The 23,226-nt window shown below is 37.8% G+C and overlaps 1 protein-coding gene across 2 annotated transcripts in view; it reads right to left on the bottom strand.

The window, feature by feature from the left end:
- Positions 1-17,565, bottom strand: part of brinp3a.2 (bone morphogenetic protein/retinoic acid inducible neural-specific 3a, tandem duplicate 2) — a 35,405-nt gene extending 17,840 nt beyond the window's left edge. Inside the window, exons 1-3 of one of the 2 annotated variants that reach the window (XM_041040526.1) lie at positions 17,556-17,565; positions 13,317-13,370; positions 13,139-13,286 (exon numbers count right to left, since the gene is read on the bottom strand). In XM_041040526.1, coding sequence (XP_040896460.1) covers positions 13,139-13,286; positions 13,317-13,362 — 194 coding nt within the window. In that variant the 5' untranslated portion in view covers positions 13,363-13,370; positions 17,556-17,565. Of the gene's footprint in view, positions 1-13,138; positions 13,372-17,555 lie in introns of those variants that run through there. The other variant, XM_041040525.1, reaches the window with a different exon arrangement.
- Between the last annotated feature and the right edge of the window lie 5,661 nt (positions 17,566-23,226).

The raw sequence follows: 23,226 nt of genomic DNA, 5'->3' as shown, positions 1-23,226 counted from the left end.
ACATTTGCCCAAGGCACAGCTTTTTGAGCCAATGTTACCTTTATTTTACTACCAGAAAGTCCAAGGCATTTAATGTAAGATTTCCAAGTTAAGTGTTTTGTTTTTTTGACATTTGGCAAAACAGTACAAATTTTACTCTGAGAATATTGTGTTTCGAGGAGGTGTGCATGTCATCCTTTATCTGAAAAGCTCTGCAAAGTCAAGAGAGGTAAGCTGAAATATTAGAATCACAATAGCATTTTGCATTTTAACTTGCTGAAATGAAACTCCTCGTGTAGCTTTGATATAGAACAAGAAATTTAAATGTTCAACTACTATTCATTTCTTTCTGGTCAATATAATATAGCATTTATGACAGCTGCAACTGGAATACAAAGTATGTCTGCAAACTGAGAAGTGCAGCCAATATGAGTAACGTTGATAGAAGAAAGTAACTCATTTTATAATTTCAGTGTTGATCCGAGATACTAATCACTGTGAGCTTTGAAGGAGCCTCCAGAGTGTGAAGTTAATCACCAAAGAAACAAAGATAAAACTAAATCAGCTACTTCTGTAACACAAACAGTTGCCAGTAGTTGCCAGCACATACATCTAGTAGGCTGCAATGCCAGGTTGTGTAACTCAGCACCTCTCAAAGAAAAATTCAACTAATTTCAGAGAAAGTGCTGCCACTTGCCCCAAGCAGGAGAGGCTACAAGTTGTACTCTGACCACTGCTAACCTGCTGTCATAACAAATTGGATAAAAGAACCATCGGCCAAACTCCATATGACTAAGGTAGCTCAAGATCAAAAATACAAGGTCAAAACAGTTTGCTTTACAGAAAATATGCTCTGAGAACTGAGCACTGAGCTCGGGAATTCCAAATCTGTACCTCTACCTTGAGTTTAAGGCCATATAACACCTATTTTCTGAATCAACTTTTCAACTAAATATAATCCTGCACAGACACTACTACCTGCCAAGGTTAGAACAGTTTAGGTTATTTCAAGTGACAGATTTTTGAATTTGTGTTTTGTATGTACTTTTCTCTCTGGATTGACTTCTTGGAAAAAGGTGATATCACGTTCTACCTACAAATTGGAATTTAGAATATACTGATCAGAAGCTCTGAAGATCTGAAGCTCATAACACATTCAATTTTCAAACACTGATTTTACCTTTTGGTGAGAAGATTTTGTCAACTGCTACTTATGGGGTCAAAAATGAATTTCAATCTCAATTTTTAAACCAGCATGCAGGAGACATTCTTAAAGTGTTCTGAAAAATATGGAAATTTGTTTCCAAAGCAATGTTCAGTCTCATTTATGAGGTTGTTTGCTTATGTTTCCAGGGAAACAACTTTGACAGATCTGAGAAAGGCAACCACATTGCCAGTAATTGCTAAAGTCATTAATTAAAAAAAAAAAAAAAATAATAATAATAATAATAATAAAATGTGTTTACTCATAAGCCCCTGCTGTGTTGAAGACTCCTGGGAGGAAAATAGGGTCACCTCAATGCTATTGCAATTGACTGAGGGAAAGGCTGCTGTTTATATCTATTCACCATGCAGCAGTTCAGAGAATCTGACTCTTTGTTGGGGGACTTTAATGGGGGACAACAATGGAGACACCTGGAGGGGGCTGATTGGGTAGAACGGCCTACCTGATCTGAACCCAAGTGTTGTTTGAGCTAGTCATGAATTAGACACAACAAACACCATGTCAGAGCTTAGGGTGGTTCATGAGTGTATTTGGTACCAGAGTGCTTTAGGCCAAAGATTGATTATCAACTTTGTGGTCATGTCATCAGATCTGTGGTCATATGTCATGGACACACAAGTCAAGAGAGGAGCAGAGCTGTTAACTGATCACCATCTGGTGGTGCATTGGATCACACCTGCACTGAAAAAAATGTTTAATTGAATTTACTCAATTTTAATGTTGAAAGTGGTTGCATGCAATACATTCATCTAATGTATTGCAATTTCAAATAAATTATGTAGTTTCAGCACAAAAATTCTGAGTATTTGTTACTCTGATTTCCTTAGTAATTCTAACTAAGCCCATGTTTAATTTACTTAAATTCATTATGTAATTCATATATTGTGGTTAGCTAATTTGTTATTGTGCTTTAAATTGTTTTATTCTACATATGTAAAATATTTTGATTCAATTCACAATTTTATTTAAAACAATCAAAATGTATATGTAGATGTGGGGGTGGCCGAGAAACCCTGTATACAACAGTGAGTTGTGGCAGTGTGGAGCAATTCCCAATTCCATTTTATTTGAAAATAAAATGGAGTCTTGTTCAAAAACTTCATGGTAAAAAATGCACATTGGGCCAACCAGAAAGATAAAAGTAAGCGAAAAAGAGGAAAAAAAATTCTCAGAAGAAGAATCAAAATAATTAAATTGTTTTATGCTACTGTCACAGGGAAACCCCGTGCACTAAAGTAAGGCACATGTGCTACACATGTGCCTTACATGTGCTCTTTCTCAGGTAGATTTTATCCAAATGTTGATCCTGGTGTGAAGTGCTGGTGGTGTTGTGTGTGGTATGAACATTTGGAGGAGGGGGTGAAGGAGAGAAGTCACACTGTGATCGTGTATTTGATTTATTGAATTTAAATTGTGTTGACCTGTCTCCTTTGTTGCACTTCTTCCTCTGTCAGACCAGGAACAGCCAAACCTGAGCTGGAGCGGTCCATTTGGTTAAATAGGGGGGTTCACAGGGGAAGAAACCAAGTGTGGTAGAGTGGGAGGGGTGTTTGGTCTTTTGTGGGGAAATGACCTGTATAAGTATCTTGTTTAAAAAGAAATATGTGTTTTTAAAGTAATTTTAACTGAACTTCTATTTGATAATATGTTATTTAGTATTGGGATTATTGTAAGTGTGCTGGAAGAGATAATTGATATTGATTTCTTGGTGCAGTCCACCAGTATAAAAGTGAGGAGGCTGTGGTGGCCGGAGCCTAAAGGAGAGAAGCACAGCTTCTGAACACAGCTCCAGATTATAGCTCCTGCTATGGGCCCAAACTTTAAGGGTATAGCCAGAAAAGCAGTTTTGAGCGAATTCTTTTGTTCTGTATTATTTTGATTCTTCTTGAGAAGTGCTCTTGAGAATTTTTTTTCCCACCTTTTTGCTTAGTTTTATCTTTCTGGTTGGCCCAATGTGCATTTTTTACTGTGGAGTTTTTGAACAAGACTCCATTTTATTTTCAAATAAAATGGAATTGTGAATTGCTCCAGACTGCCACAACTCACTGTTGTATACAGGGTTTCTCGGCCACCCCCACGTCTACATATGCATTTTGATTGTTTTAAATAAAATTGTGAATTGAATCAAAATATTTTACATATGTAAAATAAAACAATTTAATTTAAAGCACAATAACAAATTAACTAACCACAATATATGAATTACATAATGAGTTTAAGTAAATTAAACATGGACTTAGAATTACTAAGGAAATCAGAGTAACAAATAGTCAGAATTTTTGTGCTGAAACTACTTACATAATTTATTTGAAATTACTCAAAAATATTAAGTACAGCCAACTTAAAAAATATGTCTAGATTTAGATGAATGTATTGCGTGCAACCACTTTCAACATTAAAATTGAGTTAATTCAACAAAACATTTTTTTCAGTGTGGTTTTTCAGTGACGGTTCCCATTTTTAAAAAGGGGGACCAGAGAGTGTATGGCGGGAGTGTGGGTATTGGGGCTGTTGATGCAAGCCATTTGGTCCTATAACAAATAACGCCATATTCTGGGAAGGAAGTCAAATATTCTTCTAGTTGGTGTTGGCGAACATCAGGGTAGTACCTTGTCACCAATTCTGTTTGTGATTTTCATGTAGAGGATTTCAAAGCGCAGCTGGAGGGAGGAGAGTGTCCAGTTTGTAGACCTCATTACCTCTCTGCTTTTTGCAGATGATGTGGTTCTGTTGCTTCCATTAGGCCGTGACGTTCAGCATGCAATGGGAGAGTTTGCAGCTGATGAGAGCCAAGTTATCCAAGTCTGTGGGCATGGTGGATTGCTCCTTACAAGTTAGGAGTGAGTTGCTGCCCCAGGTGAAGGAGTTTAAGCATTTTGAAGTTTTGTCCATAAGGCTAATATGGAGCCTTAGACTGACAGGCAGATTGGAGCACTGGCAGCAGTAACGTGGGCACTGTACCTAACCATAGCAGTGAAGAGAAAGCTGGGCCAAAAGGCAAAGCTTTTGGTTTACCAGTCAGTTTCTTTTCCAACCCACACCTATGGTCATGAGCTTTGGGTAATGACTGAAAGAATGAGACTGGTGATTCAAATGGCCAAAATGAATTACCTCAAGAAATGTCAGAAAATGGATGGATGGATGTTTTGTTCAATATCTCTGATTGCTGATTGTTTTGCAGATATATTTATTGCAAGAGAAATACTTGAGATTTCCTCACATGCTATATATACAAAGGAAATGAGTTCCACACAGTCAGTCGAATGACATTAGCATTCTTAGGCCTTACTGACTTTATTCACGTCTTCTTTTCAGAATTCACTTTGGCAGACAGACACAGAATGTAGAGGCCCTAACCTCAAAGAAATGGAAAGGAGACCCATTTAAAGAGACTCCACATTAATGAAAATGTTAAAATTCACATTTTAATACCTTAGTGAAACAAATGCAGTTTTTGCCCACACACAGTATTTGTGTCTCATCGTTTATCTTAGTTTCTGCTTGTGAGAGACAAATGCAAGGCTACTGAATTAAATTATGTTTAAGCCATTAAAGTGGCTAACCTTGTCATCAGTATCTGTGGTATTTTTCCTACATAGTTTATAAAGAGTTCTGTTTATTTGTTATTTGGTACATGGTAACACTTCAGTGTTTCATATTTGGAAATATAAAGGACATTTAAACCCCTGGGATGATTTGCTTTTAGGTTTTCAGTTTATTAGACTCCCAGAAAGTGGTGCACTTCTTATGAGTGTCAGCAAAGTAATAGCTGGCACTGTTCTTAACTAAATCTTTTTTTTTTTTTTTTTTTTTTTTTTTAGCAAAGGGGGTATTTCCTTACAGCATAATCAGTGAAGCACTACTGCAAATTCACTTTTATTCATGTCGATAAAGATATTTATTATATTTTATGTTTGGGCTAGTGTTAGAATGAAATCATGACATACAGAAACAAGCAACTGAAAATCCACCTGCAGAGAAATAACCTATTTTAACTAAATGTGGACTTGCAAAATTAAGATAATGTTCGAAGACCGGAATTACTTTTTGATGTTTAAAAACAGTACAACTTTGATTCTAGGCCAGGGGCGAGATTGCATTTATTTTTTGCAAGCACTTCCCCTCCATCACAAATCTGCATGGCAATGAATTTATAAAGAGATAGTTATGAAGTCACACACAAATATAACAGCTGTAATTATAACAGATCAGTTGTGATTACTTTGAAATTTCTTGGGGAGGCTACAGGAGTGTGGTGCCAATTTTTGCTACCCGCCTGGCACTGCCCCCAAGTTACTCACATAATCATGCTTATACGAGAAGAAAGGATCAGGAAAAATGTTCCTCAAAGAGCTGCCTGCCTCCTTAGACAACCCTGTGTTCATTTCGAAGTTTTTTTGAAGAGCTACATCCTGCTGCTTTTTCAGAACGCAATAAAAAAAAAAAAAAAAACACCTTTCTATTTGAACATCAAAACCATAAAGGACCCATGTAAAAATGAATATATTTGTCTTGGCTGACGGATTATTTTTGTCAGATATCCCTGTGTGGCAAGAAATTACAAATATTCTTTGAATGTATGTGAACTTCATTGTCCGGTCAGTCAAACTTTGCACTTTTCTCTCTCCAAACTAAAAGCATGACTGGTGTAATCAGAATGGGTTGAACAACCTTGGCTGCTGATGATGGATGGGGGGAGTTTGGCCTTTTGAAAGGGTATATATCACATTAAACCAGGAGTAATGAGGGAAGCTCGAACACCCAGATGTTTGAATGATACAAAGTGTAAATTGCCTAGAATTCTAACTGCTGCGCTCAAAAGTTAAAATAAGCTGGTGGCAAGGGTTTGTAACGCACATCGATTTCACTTTCAGTTATATAATCATGAAACAAGACACCGATTCGCACAGTATTAAGCAGAAACTGTAGGCAGAGTGTGGGAAGTAAACATAATGATGTTAAATGGATATGTGGTGCCCGTTGACCTTTTTGCTGACACTGTAGTATTCAGACAAAGCCTTTGACTAATCTCTTGCTCAGATATGTGTAGTGTAGCTATTAATCTTCACCTCATTTCATGCAATACAAATAAATGACCTCCTCAAATGGGACACTGTGTCTCTTGAGTTCCACTTTGCAGAGTGAAAGCACTAACACGTTCTGTGCAAAGAGGAATGCACAGGAGTGAGGGAGGGAGAGGGCGCAGAGAACAGGTACAGAAAGAGTATTCGCAAATCCCTGCTGTCGTTCGCTTCTTCAGTTATCGTTGACTGTGATAAGCTAGCCCTGTCTTATCTTAAACCCCTGATAGGCCAAATGGTTCATCCGGCAGGGAGAGGAGGAAAGGAAATGGGTTTCACCACAGAGTTGATTTTAGGGGCTACAATCCTCTGTACAACCAGCTAAGTCATTATTATTATCAATTTCATTGCACCTTTTCGCCAAGGTACCTCAGTTTCATCAGTTTAACTCTTTGGGCGCTATGATAGCCAAGTTGTTAGAGTTTTCTCCAACTTCAAAAAGGCAGTTTTTTTTTTTGTTTTGTTTTTTTGCTCATTCATTGTGTGGTGGAAAAAATGTACATTAACTCGAATGCTGCACTTAAGTACAATTTAAAGACAATTGTATTTCTGTTTTATATTTATTTTTACTTCTACTCCTCTACACATTGGAGGGCAGTTATTTATTTACCCCACTTTATTTAACATTTATTTATGTAACATTTGTCAGTCTTACATGTTAAAAACAACATTATATACATGTAATATGCAGTGTGTTGTTATGAGCTAAACCACTTAAGTTTCTCCACCTTTTTGGCTCAGATGGTTATATTTAACTGTTAAGGTCCAAAAAATATAAAATTATCCAATATTTCACAAAAAAAGCAAAGGCTGGAGAAAAGTCTAAAATCTGATATTCATGTAATAGAAACTTTGTTCTCTCAACCCCTCCCATATTTATCTTGTGACCTTTTGGAGGGTGTCCAACCCCATTTTCTGCAGAAAAAAAGAACTTTTGGCTTTTAACCTTTGATAGGATTTAGCTGATGATACTTAACTTCAGTTTTGAATGGGTGGCGTTGTCGGTGATTTCAATCCTCCCCTTAGTGTCCCTCGCCACAAATACAAAACATTTACTTGTATGTTTTTTGGCTGGAGTATTTTTATATAGGTGTAGTGTTACTTAGCTTAGATTAAGGGTACCATTACCTATTCTTCGGTTGTGCTTTTAACATGTCTTGTATATCTCCATTTATTTTCTGGTGTGTGGCCCAATGTTTGAACTCTTTAATAATATTTAATGAGCATAATGAATTATCCATGGTTACAGAAAACAATATTTAGAGTGAAATCTTATCCCATTAGCTAAAATAAATGAATAAATAAATAAATCGCATGCATTATCCAAATGCAATATGTTCAGAACATGGCCAAATACATGTCAACACTCCTGCCTTCACCCTCGTGAATATGGCAGCTTTCCCTTGGCAATGTTTGCTGTGGACAGGTGGCAAAGGCGGAAGGCGCACATTGTGTTTGCATTGGAAGCAATGGATACGCTCTCTAGCGAATCCCCAAAAGACACACACTCTCTCATACACACACACACACAAACACAAATCCTCTTTCATTTCCTTCAGAGGACTTGTTAAAAATTCTTTCAAATTCAATCAGTGAGAAAGGTGGGAAATTGAGTAGAGGGGTAACGTGGTGTGAATTCATTACTCCATCATTGCTGAGGTAGCTCAAACACTGCAACTCGAAGAACCAATTCTGGTAATTCATCTTCTCCTGTCATTGAGCATTTATTAGGATTTAGCAGAAATCTGGACTGAGGCACATGAGGAAGACCAGACCAGACAATAATATTGTCACTTTCAATCACCTCTGCCCTTTATTCTGTACAAGTGATGTGCCTCTGAACCCAAAATGGACTGTCAAAAATTATAATTTACAACAAACACAAGCTCAGAATTTATTTGTCCACGTTACTTATGCTGAATCTGCTCAGTGGCTACAGACATTGATGAAATGTCCTCACATTGTTAGAAACGCAACTTCTTGTATTCAGGACAGAAGCTGCTGAGACAATGAGATGCTAGCAGGTGCTACTGTTTCCAGAGTCAGTAGGATTTATTCTCTGGGGGACCATGGATGTCTGTGCAAAATTTCATGAAAATCCACTTAGTAGTTGTTCAGATATTTCAGTGTAGACCAAAGTGGTAGACTGAGCCACTGGCAGACTTAGATTGCCATCCATCCATGCTGCTAGTGTGGCTAAAAACATGAGATAAGGATAGGAAGGGAAACCATAATGAGGATCCCACTCTTTTTACAGTGGAATCACCCCTTTTTACACTTTTATGATCTTTATCGAATCAAACTTAAGCGAGAGAGTTGCCTGCAGCATTAACAAATTGAATAAAAGTGAGAACTAAAGTAAAAACTGAGCAATTAATGGGGCTAGCTCAGGGAACAGTGTGCCTCTCTCCTGACTTCCAAAATAAGGAAGAGCAAAGAGACCAATATTTTTTTTTAATATTTTAAATCACGTTTGAGGAAAAGTGTCTTGAAAGTGAAAAAAAAAAAAGACAAAACAAAAAAACAAAAAAAAAACAAACAAAAAAAAAAAAAAAAACAAACTACAATTTATTACAGTTCTTTCACCAACCTATTTACCACAAGGAGCAACTTGGAGCTGCTGAAACCTCTGAGGGAATTTCAGGAGAGGAGACAAGACAGAGAACATCAGTAAGAATCTAGCAGTGGGATGTTGAGAAGCAGCGCTGAGGGAGTCTGCTCTAAAACACTCACCTCAACCCTCTTCAGAGCACCTGCAGACTCCCTTGTGGTTTAGAAAAATGTGCTGTTGTTCGTTGTTATTTGAAGTGGTTCTTATATCAAACAGGAAGCCGCTTTCTTTTGATCAAGTTATAATCAAAGGGTGGGCATGTCCTTCCTGCTCCGGTTTGTGGAATAAAATAATTGCAGATAATTCCCCATTTGTGGATGCCATCTGACTCACTGACACTCTGTACTGTAATTTACACCTTTCTTAACACCCAGGGTTCTTCTCTACTGTAGTTATGGGTGTCCTTCATTTTGAGTATAAAGCAATTACTATGTTGATAGCAGCGTCAGCAGCCTTGCTGTGGAGGTTTTAACCAGGAATGAGTCCCTGGCTGTACTTCATTGTGTCCTCCTAACTTTCTTTACACTTTAAATCATGGTCTTTGAGCAACTTATTTGATATCTGACCTCAAAGTGGTATTCCACCCAAATTGCTTTAATGCCAAATACTATGTTGACTTGAAATGTGACCATTTATAGTAGACTACAGTAGCTTTGATGAACTTAAGTTAATTTGAAGCCTATTATTATTTTTTTATGTTCTATTATTTTTACTGTACAAACTTTTGATTGTACCCTATCACTTTGCTTATTTAATCGCATCCACTTTCTGTGGAACAATGGAAAATAAATGCTAAAAAATCTGATTATGTCTAAGAACCAGTTCCATTATTATGGATATCTGCTTTATTACTTTTAAAGTTTGGCTAATGGCTGTTTATGTATGTGTGAGCTCTCTTCTAAAAGTCAGTGTGGCATAAGGCAAGATTCAACATAATATATTAGATTTGTTTGCTATTGATTCTGTAGCCAATTTTATTTAAAAACTCACTGAATAAATCTAGGCAGCTGATAATCACTGAGTTGAAAACTAATTGACATAAACTGAAAATCATTCAAGAGACTGGACTCAACTGGACACAATTGGCTTGATCCAGACAGGTACATTCAGATTCATGTTAGATGCGTCTGCAATATTTAAGTCTAACCAACAGTATGTTAGTTTTAGGTTTGAAAATGCAGACTGTGGAATTGAGCTTCACTATTTCTATTTTTCTTTTCCTGTATGAGCAGATACATTACATTGATACCATATGTTTCTGCAGCATTGAGTTTGAGAAACTGTCAGCCATTCAAAGTTGGTTTCCAGTGTCTTAGTCTTTTTTACATATTGTTTGAGCAGATGTTCTTCATCAAAATCAGAAAACTCTGTATTTTATACAGGCAAAGTTTGTCTTTTACAGTTCTTGGTCTTAAGGCAACATAAAATACTGCACTGAGCGGTTTGGGATATTTTGTTAAAATGAAAATTATATTACTATAAAATATATTATACATCAGACTAAAGTACAGTTAAAAGCATTATTTTGTCATCAGCACTGAACTCTAAACCTGTCTGGGCTGCCATTATTCAAATGAATCAGGCTGAAAAGCAAACATCAGCCTTTAGTTGAACTGCTCAGACGTATTTTCAACCTGGGGTGAGCAGTGGCAAGCTGACACACTTTGCCTTTTACAAGCCAGAGGGTTAGAAATTGCTGCCACAGAGCATCACTTCCTTTTCTTTTTGGTACACGAGGGTTAGAGCTTGATTCGGAAATATAAGGACGTCTGTTACAGAGTAACACAGCAGGAGCACAGCTACAAACTCTGCCCCCCTAGAGAGAATATTGCAGTGGGCCCACTTCCTTTAATAAAACAACCGTACTGAATATTTTATGAGCCAGCTCCAGGTGTGAGTTCCCAAAATTATCACCACATTTCCCTCCACCAGCATCGGCACAGAAAGAGAGCTATTATTTGCCAAAACAGAAAAACAGAACCTATCCCAGAGCTGCATCCCTCCCGTCTTCATCACATTCCTTTCTAAAATTGAATGGGACTGAATCCAAGTGAATTCAATTTGGGAAGATTTACAGGCTATTTACTTTTTAGGTTAGTTTTTCCTTTTAATATCATCACTATTAATCATTGCCGCATTGTGGTAATCTAGAGGGCCTCAAACACAACCTTGCAGCTGACAGAAGCCTCTCAGGGGATTCTGTGATAATGCAGAGTAATAAGTACTAAGAGCTCACTAATCACTTGGCCACATGATAAGACTATTAATCTTGCCGCCCATGCAGCTCAGCTCCAACGGACCACTGCCTTTTGCCAAAGGAGGAAATATTAAAAAGCTCTAACGCGGCAACCGATCACTAAAGCCATAAAGCATCCTTGCACGGATCCATAGATGTCAGGAACCCTGTCTGTCTATTTCCAGAAGCCTGGACAACATCCTCCTAAATGACGATGGAAATGATTCATGACACAGTCTCCACTAATTCGGTCGCATGCCGATACCCCAGACTGTGTTGCTGTCATGACAAATCATCATTTTTTCCCTGTGCTAATCAACATATTTCAGTTGACCACCTGATCAGGTGACTTCCTGAGGGTTTGGGCAGCAGAATATGATATACAGCCAGCTGATAGCAACATGTCTACGTGTAATACATCATGATTCTGTCAAGGCATGTGCCAGATATCTTGTGATCACTGGCAGTGAGAGACCTTTCTGCATGACAACACAGGCCAAATAATACAGACTGCCTACTAAATAGCTATGAATATGGTTTTCATAAAGCACATTGTCCACTGTGTGCACTAATATCAGATGTGCAGTTGTGTTGCATTTTGTTCCTTACATCATTTTGATGTTAGAATAAAAAAAAGTATGCCGGGAAAAGCAAATGTATGGGTAATAAAAACCCTCTGCAGCACTGCTGTAACAGTAGTGCACATATAACCTTATCATATATGTAGGAACAAATGTCCTTAGAATGACCTTGTCCTCAACTACAATCCGTTCCTCCACCAACATACAAATCGTGGTCCACGTTAATTATGGAAAACACTTCTGTAAATCTATATATAAATCTTCCTACCTCAAAATATATGCAGTGTATATACAGTATGCATGATTTCTCCTTTCCCACATTATGAAATGATGCTGAATCTTCAGATTCATCTGCAAAAATCTCTTTTTATATATTATTTCCCTCTAAACCAACATATGGATCACACAATGAAAGAAAATGCTGACGAATTCACGGTAGATAATTATTGCAGGGAGTGCATTTGAAAGCTATATTGGAGGTCCTCGGTCTTTGGGCAGCTGTGGTTGTAAAAAGCTAACCATGTCATGGCAGTGCTAACTGTATTTGAACAAACAGCTCACCCTTTTGTGAAGTATGCCACTCTCATGTAGCCCACTGTAAATTTGAAACTGTCTAAATTCTGCAAAAAAAAAAGAAAAAGTGTAAAATAACAGCGTGTGGTTTTATGGGAGGGCTGTATGCCAGACTATTTTTATTATGGATGGAACAAACAACATATATAACTTTATTTAGTGTGCTTTAGAGTGGGTAGATAGGTTGATTTTTTTTTTAGCTTTGGACAAACCAGGCCATCTGTTTCGTGGTTTCCAGTCTTTATGCCAAGCTAAGCTGCCGAATCAATCAACTCATCTCGCGCTTGGCAAGAAAATGAATTAGCATATTCCCCATGATGGCATGGGTCACTTCTGTGCATTTCTGTAGATTTATGATTTAACCATTACTACATCTGCTCAGTTTGTGATTGCAGTGTCAGTGTTAGCAAGATGTAGCATGTGGACAGCTAGCATTTCTATTTTGCTCTAAACACATCTGAGTAGCAGTGAAAAAAACATTGTTATCAGTGGCTAAAGTGGCATCTTCACATGACCAGTGAAGTCTTTCCTATAGCTTAAAGTCAACAATAACCTTTTTGTTCATGTTTAATGAGTTGAATCTTATAGCACAGGTCTCAGTGTCTCTGAACGTAGAATACGATTAAAAACACTGTGACTTTGTAAGTCATACTGATGTAAATATGTAAGCACTTGAGCATAATCATATTATGAATGTGGTCTTTATTTATACACAGCCAATCTTTCTCAAGACAGCCATGGAGAGTGTTTGATGTGGCTGCTGGGAGATTTGTCATGCATATAATAGAAGTAATGATACAGAAGTAGTAAATTCAGTGTAAAGTGCCTCTTCATCCTGCAGTCATGGCTTACCTATATATCTTGTATCTGGTGGAGAAGCCTTGCCGGTTCTTCTCCACAAAGTCAATGTACTCTGGGGAGTGGTGGAAAGGCCCCTTATCAGACAGGAGCCAGTCCAGCGGTCCCCCAGGCCTGTCATTGGGGAGGCTGGCTGTTGCTGCTGCTGCTGCTGTCACCGTGTACCATAAACACACCCAGCAGTGAAGGCTGAGGCTGACGACGCCCCATAGAGCCATCAGAGATGGAGGGAGCAAGGGATGGATGCGGGTGGTGGTGGTGGTGGGGGGCGTTCAGCGGCCAAAGCCACTCGTCATTAGCTGGCTCCTCCACTTGGATGACCGGGTGACCTGCATCACCTGAACGCCCCCCGAACACCTAAAGGAAAACACAAACGCACAACTGAGTATACAAACAACCACATCTAGCAGAGACAACAGACCACCACAAATGCAGACATAAAAAAAACACCCTCACAATAGTTCAGACTTTAACAGCTCGATGTGGCAGAAAGATATAGATGCTTGAATTTTCAGATAATTGAAGGATTTTCTTTGCACAGAAGTGCTGTGATGTGATTAATAAACTACACACCTCTTTGGACTTGAAATTGTTCATACGTTAATTAATCATCTATAGACAGGAAATTGTCAACAATGTTGATAATGAGTTGACAATTAATCAAGGAAAAATTCTAAACATTCACTCACTGCAGCTTTTCAAATGTGAGGATTTGCTGCTTTTCATTGTTTCTCTGTTTCATTAGAACATCAGCGCTAATTAAATATCTTTAGGTATTGAACAGAAGCAAACAAAACCAACTTGACTCAACTTTTAAATGTTGCAGACTTGAAATGTCATCCTCTGTTTTGGTTGTGATCATGTGCAATATTATAGCATTGTATTATCATTTTACCGTGCCGTGCAGAAATTGGTCTGCTTAGAGACATTTCATTACTGAGACAGGAACAGCCTAAGTGCTCGAACTGTAGAGAATACCATCAATCATGTGCACAACGTCAGTCTCAGTCTCATTTGTACGTAATAACCACATGCATGATAAATGCGTGTGGAAACATTATAGATTATAATAGCACAGAATTACAGCAGTAACAAGATTGCAAGAATTGCAAGAACACACAACAACAAAAACAAAAAAAGAGAAGGTATTGATGAGTTTGACGCCCCAGTGCATGTCGACAGGCTTCCCAACACACTTGGGATGCTTCAAAATATCATTGAACACAAACTACTAGTAGGTTAACTCCAGTAAGAATTATTCATATTTGTTCTCCACCATTGCCTAGACCTGATGATTTATTAACGAATTGTAAGAATAAAACAAATATTGATCAATCATAAAAGTAATCATTAGTTAAAGCCCTACAGTCTGTAACACTGAAACTGTTTTGTTTGGCTGGTGGGGAAAAAAAGGAAGTCTTGAAATAAAAGAAATTCACAGCACTCTTAAATTAAATGTACTGTGATGTGCTACGAATTGATCTTCCTTTGGAGAGAGAACAATTTAGCTCCTTTTTAAGTATTTCACTGTCATTCATTGGTTCCTGTGAGTTAGAATTTTCATATTCAACAGAGAAACTTCATTTGGATAAAAGGATAAAAGTTTTGCAGGCTTGGTTAGTAACCTCACACATTTCTGTTGCAGTCTCACTTTATGAATTACAGAGGTATTTTGAGATGAAACTCTTGCACAGGACAAGTGCCTCTAAACTGCTAGAAGTCATGATTCTAATTGTGAATTAATCCAACAAATAATTGCTATGCTGCTGTTTTACTCATCATACTTCAACATGTGCTTTACTGTAGCACTGCAGCACATCTATTAAGAGTCACACTAGCAAAGTCTTTGGTTGCTAATTTAAGAAGTCTCGGTTGCTGTGTTTTATCAGACTACCTGCTGTTCAGACTGTTGTCCAGGGCTCGCATTAGTCTCCATCACCATCGCGAGCCCTGTCAATCATCTCTTCCGCAGTGACACACTCCTTTTGCAATGTGTGTGTGCTGTGGTAAAAGGGGTTTGGGTCCCATTACAGTATTCTGATGACAATCTGTCAAGTTAACTCAGCCATATGACTGTGTGTGTGTGGGTGTGTGCTCATGTGTGTGGGTTTCAAAAATCATTACTGTCAGACAAAACAGCCGACAGCATGGGAACAACACACAACTGAGGCTGGAGCTGGAGGTGGATAGAGAGTCAAAACAGATATAACATGTAATGTTAAACACTGTTACGCATTCAGCCATAGAAAGAGACAAACATAAGGGTTAATTAATGAAAGTTAAACATGCAGGGGGACTTCAATTTAGAAGTTTTAATAAGATGAGATGAGCAGTCAGTTTTTAAATTGATTTCAGTCTGACATTGCTGCCGTTTGCTCCCTAGCTTCGGCCTGTCTAACCCCTGTGCGTGTGGTAGAGTGTATCCATTTTTATGTGTGTATGTACTCCGTTTTATACTTTAGCATGCCATTAATTGAAATTTGACTGGTTTCTAATGCTGCTCTATACAGTTTTTATTTTTTAACCCCTCTCATTCTTTAAATCATGTTTGTTTGTTTGTTTGTTTATTTTTGATAAAGCCAAGACATTCACAATAGCTGCTTTTAGCTCGTCTATCAGAGCAGGTTTCGAGTCCAGTTTCAAATCCTAAATGCCAGTCTTGATCTAAGGTGGTGGACATTTCATGTCAACACTTTTCTGTCTTTATATCATCAACAATTCTCTACTTTGACTTTAGACTCGATATTTATGTTTTCAAGTCTAAAGTCAAGTTTCAGAGTAAATGTCAGGGAACAGAATTTAAGGATATTAAAACCTTTGTAGGTTCCCACACACATATGCAGAAAGGAGCATGTAACAAACTGACAACAATGGACACTTTGGACCATTGATTAGAGTTAGGACAGTGGGAAAACCCCCACAATCCCTTTCTTCTGTGCCAAGACAGAAATGTACATACATCAAAAACAGCTAGTCTTGCTAATTTATGCTGCATTTTTACAATGGAAAGGCACAGAAACAAAGGAAAGGGCTAGATTTGGACAATGGTAAATAGGTAAATGTGGGAAACAGGGACTCTGCAGAAACAGCTGGAGGATCGAGAATTTTATGAAAATGAGGTGAATTTTGCTGGACAGTTATTAACTGTTAAACCTGACAAACTGGATTAAAAAATCATTTTCAATCATAGCACCATAATGCTTTACCACTTGCTTGGCTCGCTTTTTTGCTTAGTGTTGATTCCAGTTGTAAAAATAATGTTTAAAATGATCACTTTGGGTGGAGACTTGATCAGAACTCCCATGATTATAGTAACTATATATGATGCCAAATATACAATCATGATGCCAAATCATAATCAGCACTATAATCACAACATGTGTGCCTGCCTTACGTCTGACTCAGTTCCAGTCTCTAATCTCAAGTTTATAGTTTTATTTCCACATTACGCCTGATCTTATGTATAGCATGAAATAGGGTGCAGGTATAAATGTGGTACAGTTCTGTTCCGCACTGTAACAAATGGTGAAACAGGGACAGGAAAGTTACCCAACAATGAAACTGAGCAAATTCTCCCCAATTCTCTTTTAACTTCTTTTGTTGTTGATGCAGTTAAACTGTGAACGGGTCCTTTAGCATTTTCTGCTCTCATTCCTGCAGTGTTGAATACTTTATTCGCACTGAGACAGAGAGACCTCTGTCTTCCCAGTTTTGCTGTTATCTTCTGCCATGCTCTCTGTTTGAGCTCAAGCACTGCACTTTTCTTTCTCACTCTCTATTCCTTCAGCCACGGAGGGCCACACAGTCACACTTTGTGTGTGTTTCAACAAAATCTGACACCAGAGTTCTAGCTTGCTATTATATTGTACCGGGAATGAGAATACATTTTTGTATGATAATGCATAATAACAATGTGTCTACACAACTGTAAAACTGGTCCCAAAACAGCTACAGTGCATGTTTTGTTGTTGGATCCAAACCCACCCTTAGCCTACACTTTAGTTAAACATTATAGGTGAAGCACTACCTTGCTTTACATGGTACATGTTGTGTATAGAGTGACCTTGCTCAGAGGGAAGTGCAAGGCTTGTTAATATCATAATACAGAGGTCAAAAGACTCTTTAATCCTATCATCCAACAGGCAGCTATCCAAAAAGCTGATGCAGGAAAACACTGGCCTCTCTCTTTTCCATGTTGCTCATTTTCTCCCTTTTCCTTCCTCTCACGCTCTGTTGTCTTTCTTTTGTCTCTCCTTCCTTAAATAACCCACTCTCTTCCTCCTCCAGAATTGTCAAATAGTAAAAACTAAAACCCACTTTTCACTCACATCCTCTGTTTTTTTTTTTTTTTTTTTTTTTTTTTTACACACTTGCTGTGACAGTCTTGTCTGTAAACATTCATTGTTTTCAGACAGGTCTGCGCCAGCCTTATAATCACATTATCACCCAAACAAAGCCATCCACTAAGCCTTTGTTATCAGCTGCCTGGATGATATCAGATACATGCCATTTTCACTTTGCAAGGGCATTATGTCACATTTCCATCCTTATGTAAACACTGCCTTTCATAAAACAATGTTAAAAATGCTCCTCCTTGAGGCAGGAAGCCCTCACATAATCTAGAAACAACAAATCAAATGTTGGGTGATACAACAGGAAAGAATTTTCAATTCAAGCAGTAAGCAAGCGCCAGGGCTCCAGTGTATCCACTCAAATGTGATTTTGCACAACGTGGGCCAGCAGTAACCCGGGGCTGTTTGGAACCTCTGTATAAAATGAAAGCTCTGTTTGTTCCTGTGAGGTCCTCTCAATGGAACTGTGAGGAGAGTGCAAATGATGGGGGAATAGATTTTCCCACACATGAATGTAATGAGGACTTGCGTTCCCTGAAAAAGGAAATGCCAAGAATAAGATCAGTGAATGGACAGATATGGGATCATATAAGCAACTACAGCCCTTCGCCAATTATTCATGTTGATTTTAGCTATCAAGTGACTGGAATCTCATTCCAGATTATGAAAACCTTGCCAGACATATTCTCAGAGCAACAAGCTAATCATAATTTGAAGTTAAATTAAAAATGCTATGAGCTTCCGTAAACATTTTTCATGCTTATGAAAAAATCTGTTATGGGGCCCTCAAGGTTTAGAAAAAGCTCCTTGGTGGAGTTGACGGTCAGCGAGTGTCTCTATGCACAATCACTTCAGCCTTGTCACATGACACTCAATTTTTCTTTCTTTCTTATGTTTAGAAAACATTTGCACTGGAAACATATAACGTTTCTTTAAGTAGAGAAAAAAATAACAGTGATTGCAATTTATCTTTGCAATGACACCTATGGCAAGGTCCTGTTTGTTTCTGCAGGCAAGAAAATCCATTTGAAAGTCTTTTTTTTTTTTTTGTTCTGCCAGCTCGATAGAGAAAGGGGGGTGTCAAACAAATGGCCATTTGAGTGAACTACAGCCAACACTGGATCAAAATCTACAACATTTTTACGCCCACTGCCCATCATAATGACAGGCTATATTCAGCAAGCACCACTGAATATCAAATACTTCAGCTGCAAAAATACCTAACAAGTCGCCTGTGACTCCCATCATATGCAAGATTTAATATCTTGTTATTACTTGACCGAAAGGCCCAGCAGATCAATGGCTGAACAAAGAGGGCTGTGTATACATGGTTTTCTCTCATCCTATTCACTTTTTCACTGAACCTTCATACACAAAATATTGTTAAAATGGAAGTTGTGGAAGTAAATGTGAAACGTTTTCACCAAGTGTAGTGGTATATACTATCAAATCTTTATTTTTCTTCTCTCCCTCTTTTTATTAGCAAAGATTACAACAGATTATATTCAGTGTCAATGTCTTATATTCAATATTCAATACCATTGTTTCAAAAACAGTTTCCTTGGGGAAACTACAGAATGATCAAGGTAAGAGAAGTAAGGAAAAGCTGTGTGTATGATAGACTATAGTGAAGGTTCTGTATCTAAAACAATTAGGGTTTGTGAAACATGGTTACACACAAGTTTCAACCCTATCCACCACCTGAGACTCCACAGCCTTACGTTCTACTCTGCTACATGAAGGTCTCGCTTCTTCCTACATTGAAAGTGACATCTCATAGACATTACATGTTGGGGAATTGACCAATCACGAGTTTTGTTACTTAAATTTGAGAGCCCTACGTAAATATATCCATTTAATCATTTGAATGAACTTTTCTGTGGACTTACATTAGCTGGCAACTCAATTAAGACAAGCTTGAGACACAGCTCTCCCAACAATGTGTTCATTCAGGGAATTCAAGCAGGTCTTGTAACGTCTGGTTGAAAAGAAAAGGAATCCATGTTGGAAGACCACCACTCAAACAAAAAGGAAAACAACCTGAGGCATAATGTTAAAAAAAAAAAATTAATGAAATGATGAGACAGTGAGTCAGAGGTATTTTCCAATACTAGCACTACTGGTAGTTACATAAAGGACATATATATATATATATATATATATATATATATATATGTGTGTGTGTGTGTGTGTGTGTGTGTGTGTGTGTGTGTTTATAATGTTTGCAAACTTGTCATTCAGTAAGAGTTAATTTCACAGAAGCTATAATTGCTAATATTCTTGACATTCCTATGTGATTGATTCACAGACTTTCTGAGCTAAATTAACTAAATTGCCAGTGTTGCCACTTTGAGTTAATATCTCATTTGATTTTGTCAAAGAGACCATCAAAAACAAGCTCATTTATTGGCCTCTCCTACCAATCTGCTACATTTGTGATGAATAGGCTCATTTTGTCTTTACAAAATTCTGGAGCTAGTCCTTCAGACTGTACTGCGACACTTCCTGTAACTCTGTATAACAGCCAGAATTACATGTTTCCTCTAGAGGTATCAACCCAACTACTGATGGCAGTGTTGGATCTCAACTCTCCCCCTGTCTTTTGGAGGATAAAGTGAGCTTGATGAGATGTGGGAACTCCCAACCCTAATCTTTCTTGAGAATTTCAGCAGCCGTTTTCATTGGAGACAAGGACAAAACAGAGTATTCAGCCCCAAAACATCTGCTCGCTTATTGTAGAATGCCAGAGCTGTAACGGTCACCTACCTGAGCTCTGTGTGAGAGTGTGTGTGTGTGGTTTCATGCAGTGTGGTCCATATCCATGATTGGAACACTCACCACAGCAGATCCGCTTTGTTGGCACTGTATGTATGCAAATTGAAATGAGTCTCTTTTTGTGATGTCTCACACTTTGAACACATTTGAAGGAAAGCAATGTTAGAAAAAGAGATGGAGGGGAGGCGCACACTTTGCAGGGGGGATTTGATTAAAACATTTCATTAGAATTTCTTCAACAGGATCCACTTTGTAACTTGTCTGCGAGCCAACCCCAAAACCATCCTCAAAGTAGGGAAACAGGAACTGATAAACTTTACATCTTCCCCTCCGTGCTGACTAATGAGGTTTTTGGCCCTAATTAACCCAGTTATCTTCCCTCCTACAACTGTCAACAATACCTCTCATACCAGCACCAGGGGTAAAACACAGCCTTTGTGAAATTATAATATGACTGCCAGTTGCACTCATCCGGCTGTCTCACAAACAAATACAAAGGATGAGCTCCCATGGTGTCCTGGGAAGAAGACATCAAAGACAAAAAATGTCACTATGTAAGCGCTTACACACACTGTCATGAAAACATGCATGTTACAGACCTACAAAAGTGCATCTATGAGCGTCAGACATAAAGACTCAGAGCAATAATACATGAACAGCAGAACTAGGTTACTGTGGGGAAGGTCAAATGAAGGTGTGTATGCAGTGTAGGTGTGTGAGGGTGTGTTTTTCTGCACTAACTGTTGTGTAGGCGTTCTGTGGATTCCTAAATTTACTTTTGAGCCTCCTGAAATTGTTGTGAATGGAATTTGGTGATGGAATTTCACCACCATATTTTTATTTATTTACTTTTTTTTTTTTAATGTTTTTTTTTTTTTTTTTTTAATCCAGCAAGTGCACATTCAGGTTAAGGAAGTGGACACTGTGAACCATAATTTTATGCACATTAACTCAGTTATTTAAATAACTCCTGCTTTTATCACTATAAAGTTTGACTGAAACTGGGATCCATTGCATTTTAGCTGCAATATTCTCTATCTCTTCTAATCCTCTTTGTATGTAAATAAGTTTTAGTGAAGTCACACACACACACACACACACACACACAAAACTTATTTAAATTTCCTATTTACATATATATATATATATATATATATATATATATATATATATATATATATATATATATATATATATATACTTTAAGAAGAATACAACACAAACTGCAGTTTTCTTGACCCTTGTATTTTGTTAAATGTGGCTTTTCTTTCCCATTGTTATGAGCCCCACAGATCCCACTGCTGTTTGTGTAATTGTAAGAACTGCAAAATCAACCAGTGTTTGTTTATTTTAAAATACTTTGTCTTGTCTTTTTTTGTTCTTAAAGCCAAATATGTCAAAAAGTATTGAAGTTGAGCACTTACTGTTTGCCACAAAGTGGGCTGGCACATTTGATGAAGGTGTGACCATAAAGTTATTACAAAACAAGCAGCTGGGTTCTGCTATAGTATGCTTGCTATTGTTAAACAGAAGTCAACCAGTCCAGAATGTCTTTGTTCTCCATATGAGATGAGAGCAGCTGATCAACAGGGGAGCCTGATAGAAGATAAACCAATAAACCCGCCAGTGTTATTGCCACAAATGCTCTGTGGGACTTTACAGTGTTACAGTGTGTAGTTCTATTTAAGGCACATAAGCACATGTCACTTCAGAGTCTGTGTCTTTGTAAAATCCAATTTAATCTTTCTGCCACTGTTACAAAATAAGACGGTAGCTTATTAAGGCGGAAGAACTCCAAAGCAGACATCATCTGGGCCAGCATGGAAACAGATCAGGCCAACAAATCCTTCCTCTCACAAATGCAAGATGAAAACTTGGCTGAAGGAAGCAATAAACTGAAAAAAAAAAACAAAAAAAAAAAAAAACAACAACATAACAAACCAGCTCCTTTTATTACATTAACAAGTCATTATGGAAAATGGATACCAAGAAGTCCAGTCACACACTACCATGAAAAATTCAAAAATCTGTAATGATCAGAAAAAAAGTTGCCTCTTGTTTGTTCCAGGTCCTTAAAATCAATTCAGAACAAATTTTGATTTTTGAACATTGATTATCAATATAATTATGTTAGTTTCAGGCAGAAAGTGTGCGTGTGGTTGTCAGACTGTACACAGTGTGTATGTGTGCATTGTCTTTGGTGGCTGTAGCAGCAATAGAACATCAATTATTTAGGCGGATTCAATAAATTACTCTGTTGGTGGCTTCTGTCACCGTCTAAATGTGTGTACATGTGTGGGTTCTAGAAAGTTAAAACTGAGCATGCGACTTTTTATCTGCGCAGGTATTGTAAATCATTTTTAGCTACATAAAAACCCGAGCTGAAAGCAAACAGGGGAAAAGTCACCTTAATGATTGCTTCCCTGACTGTAAACTTCTCACTTGCCCATTTTTATATGGCTGCATATCACCAAGTGGCTGAGAACATACAGAGAGTCAAGCTTCTATAAATTACAGTAAAAAACAAATAGACTTCCTCTGCTGGTGGCCTTGTACAAACAGGGACAGAGGCTGCTCTTAAATTAAGGGGACTGTTTCCTTCCTTTCTCACTCCTCTGTCTGGCTTTTTTTTTTTTTTTTTTTTTTTTCTGTTTATGTCTACAACTGCTTCACTGGTTGCTTGAATACCCCCAAATGCAACAAATTAGAGGTTATTTTCTACAATTTACACTTCACTTCCTTTCACAATAGAAGAGGCAGGCTAGAGGATGTAGAAAGTATGCAGCGTATGCTAATGGTTTCATGTTATCATGTCATCCTATTTGAAGCTGAACATTTTGTACTTTCTATGGGACATAATACAGTGATGTACATTACTTGACTTGTACATTAACTTCAAATTGGCTTATCTGTAACAGTAACTGAGGATGCCTTAAACTGGGGTTGTTTATACCT

Source organism: Toxotes jaculatrix, chromosome 6 (genome assembly GCF_017976425.1).
Source record: "Toxotes jaculatrix isolate fToxJac2 chromosome 6, fToxJac2.pri, whole genome shotgun sequence".
Classification (NCBI taxonomy): domain Eukaryota; kingdom Metazoa; phylum Chordata; class Actinopteri; family Toxotidae; genus Toxotes; species Toxotes jaculatrix.
This window is presented reverse-complemented; position numbering and strand designations above follow the sequence as displayed.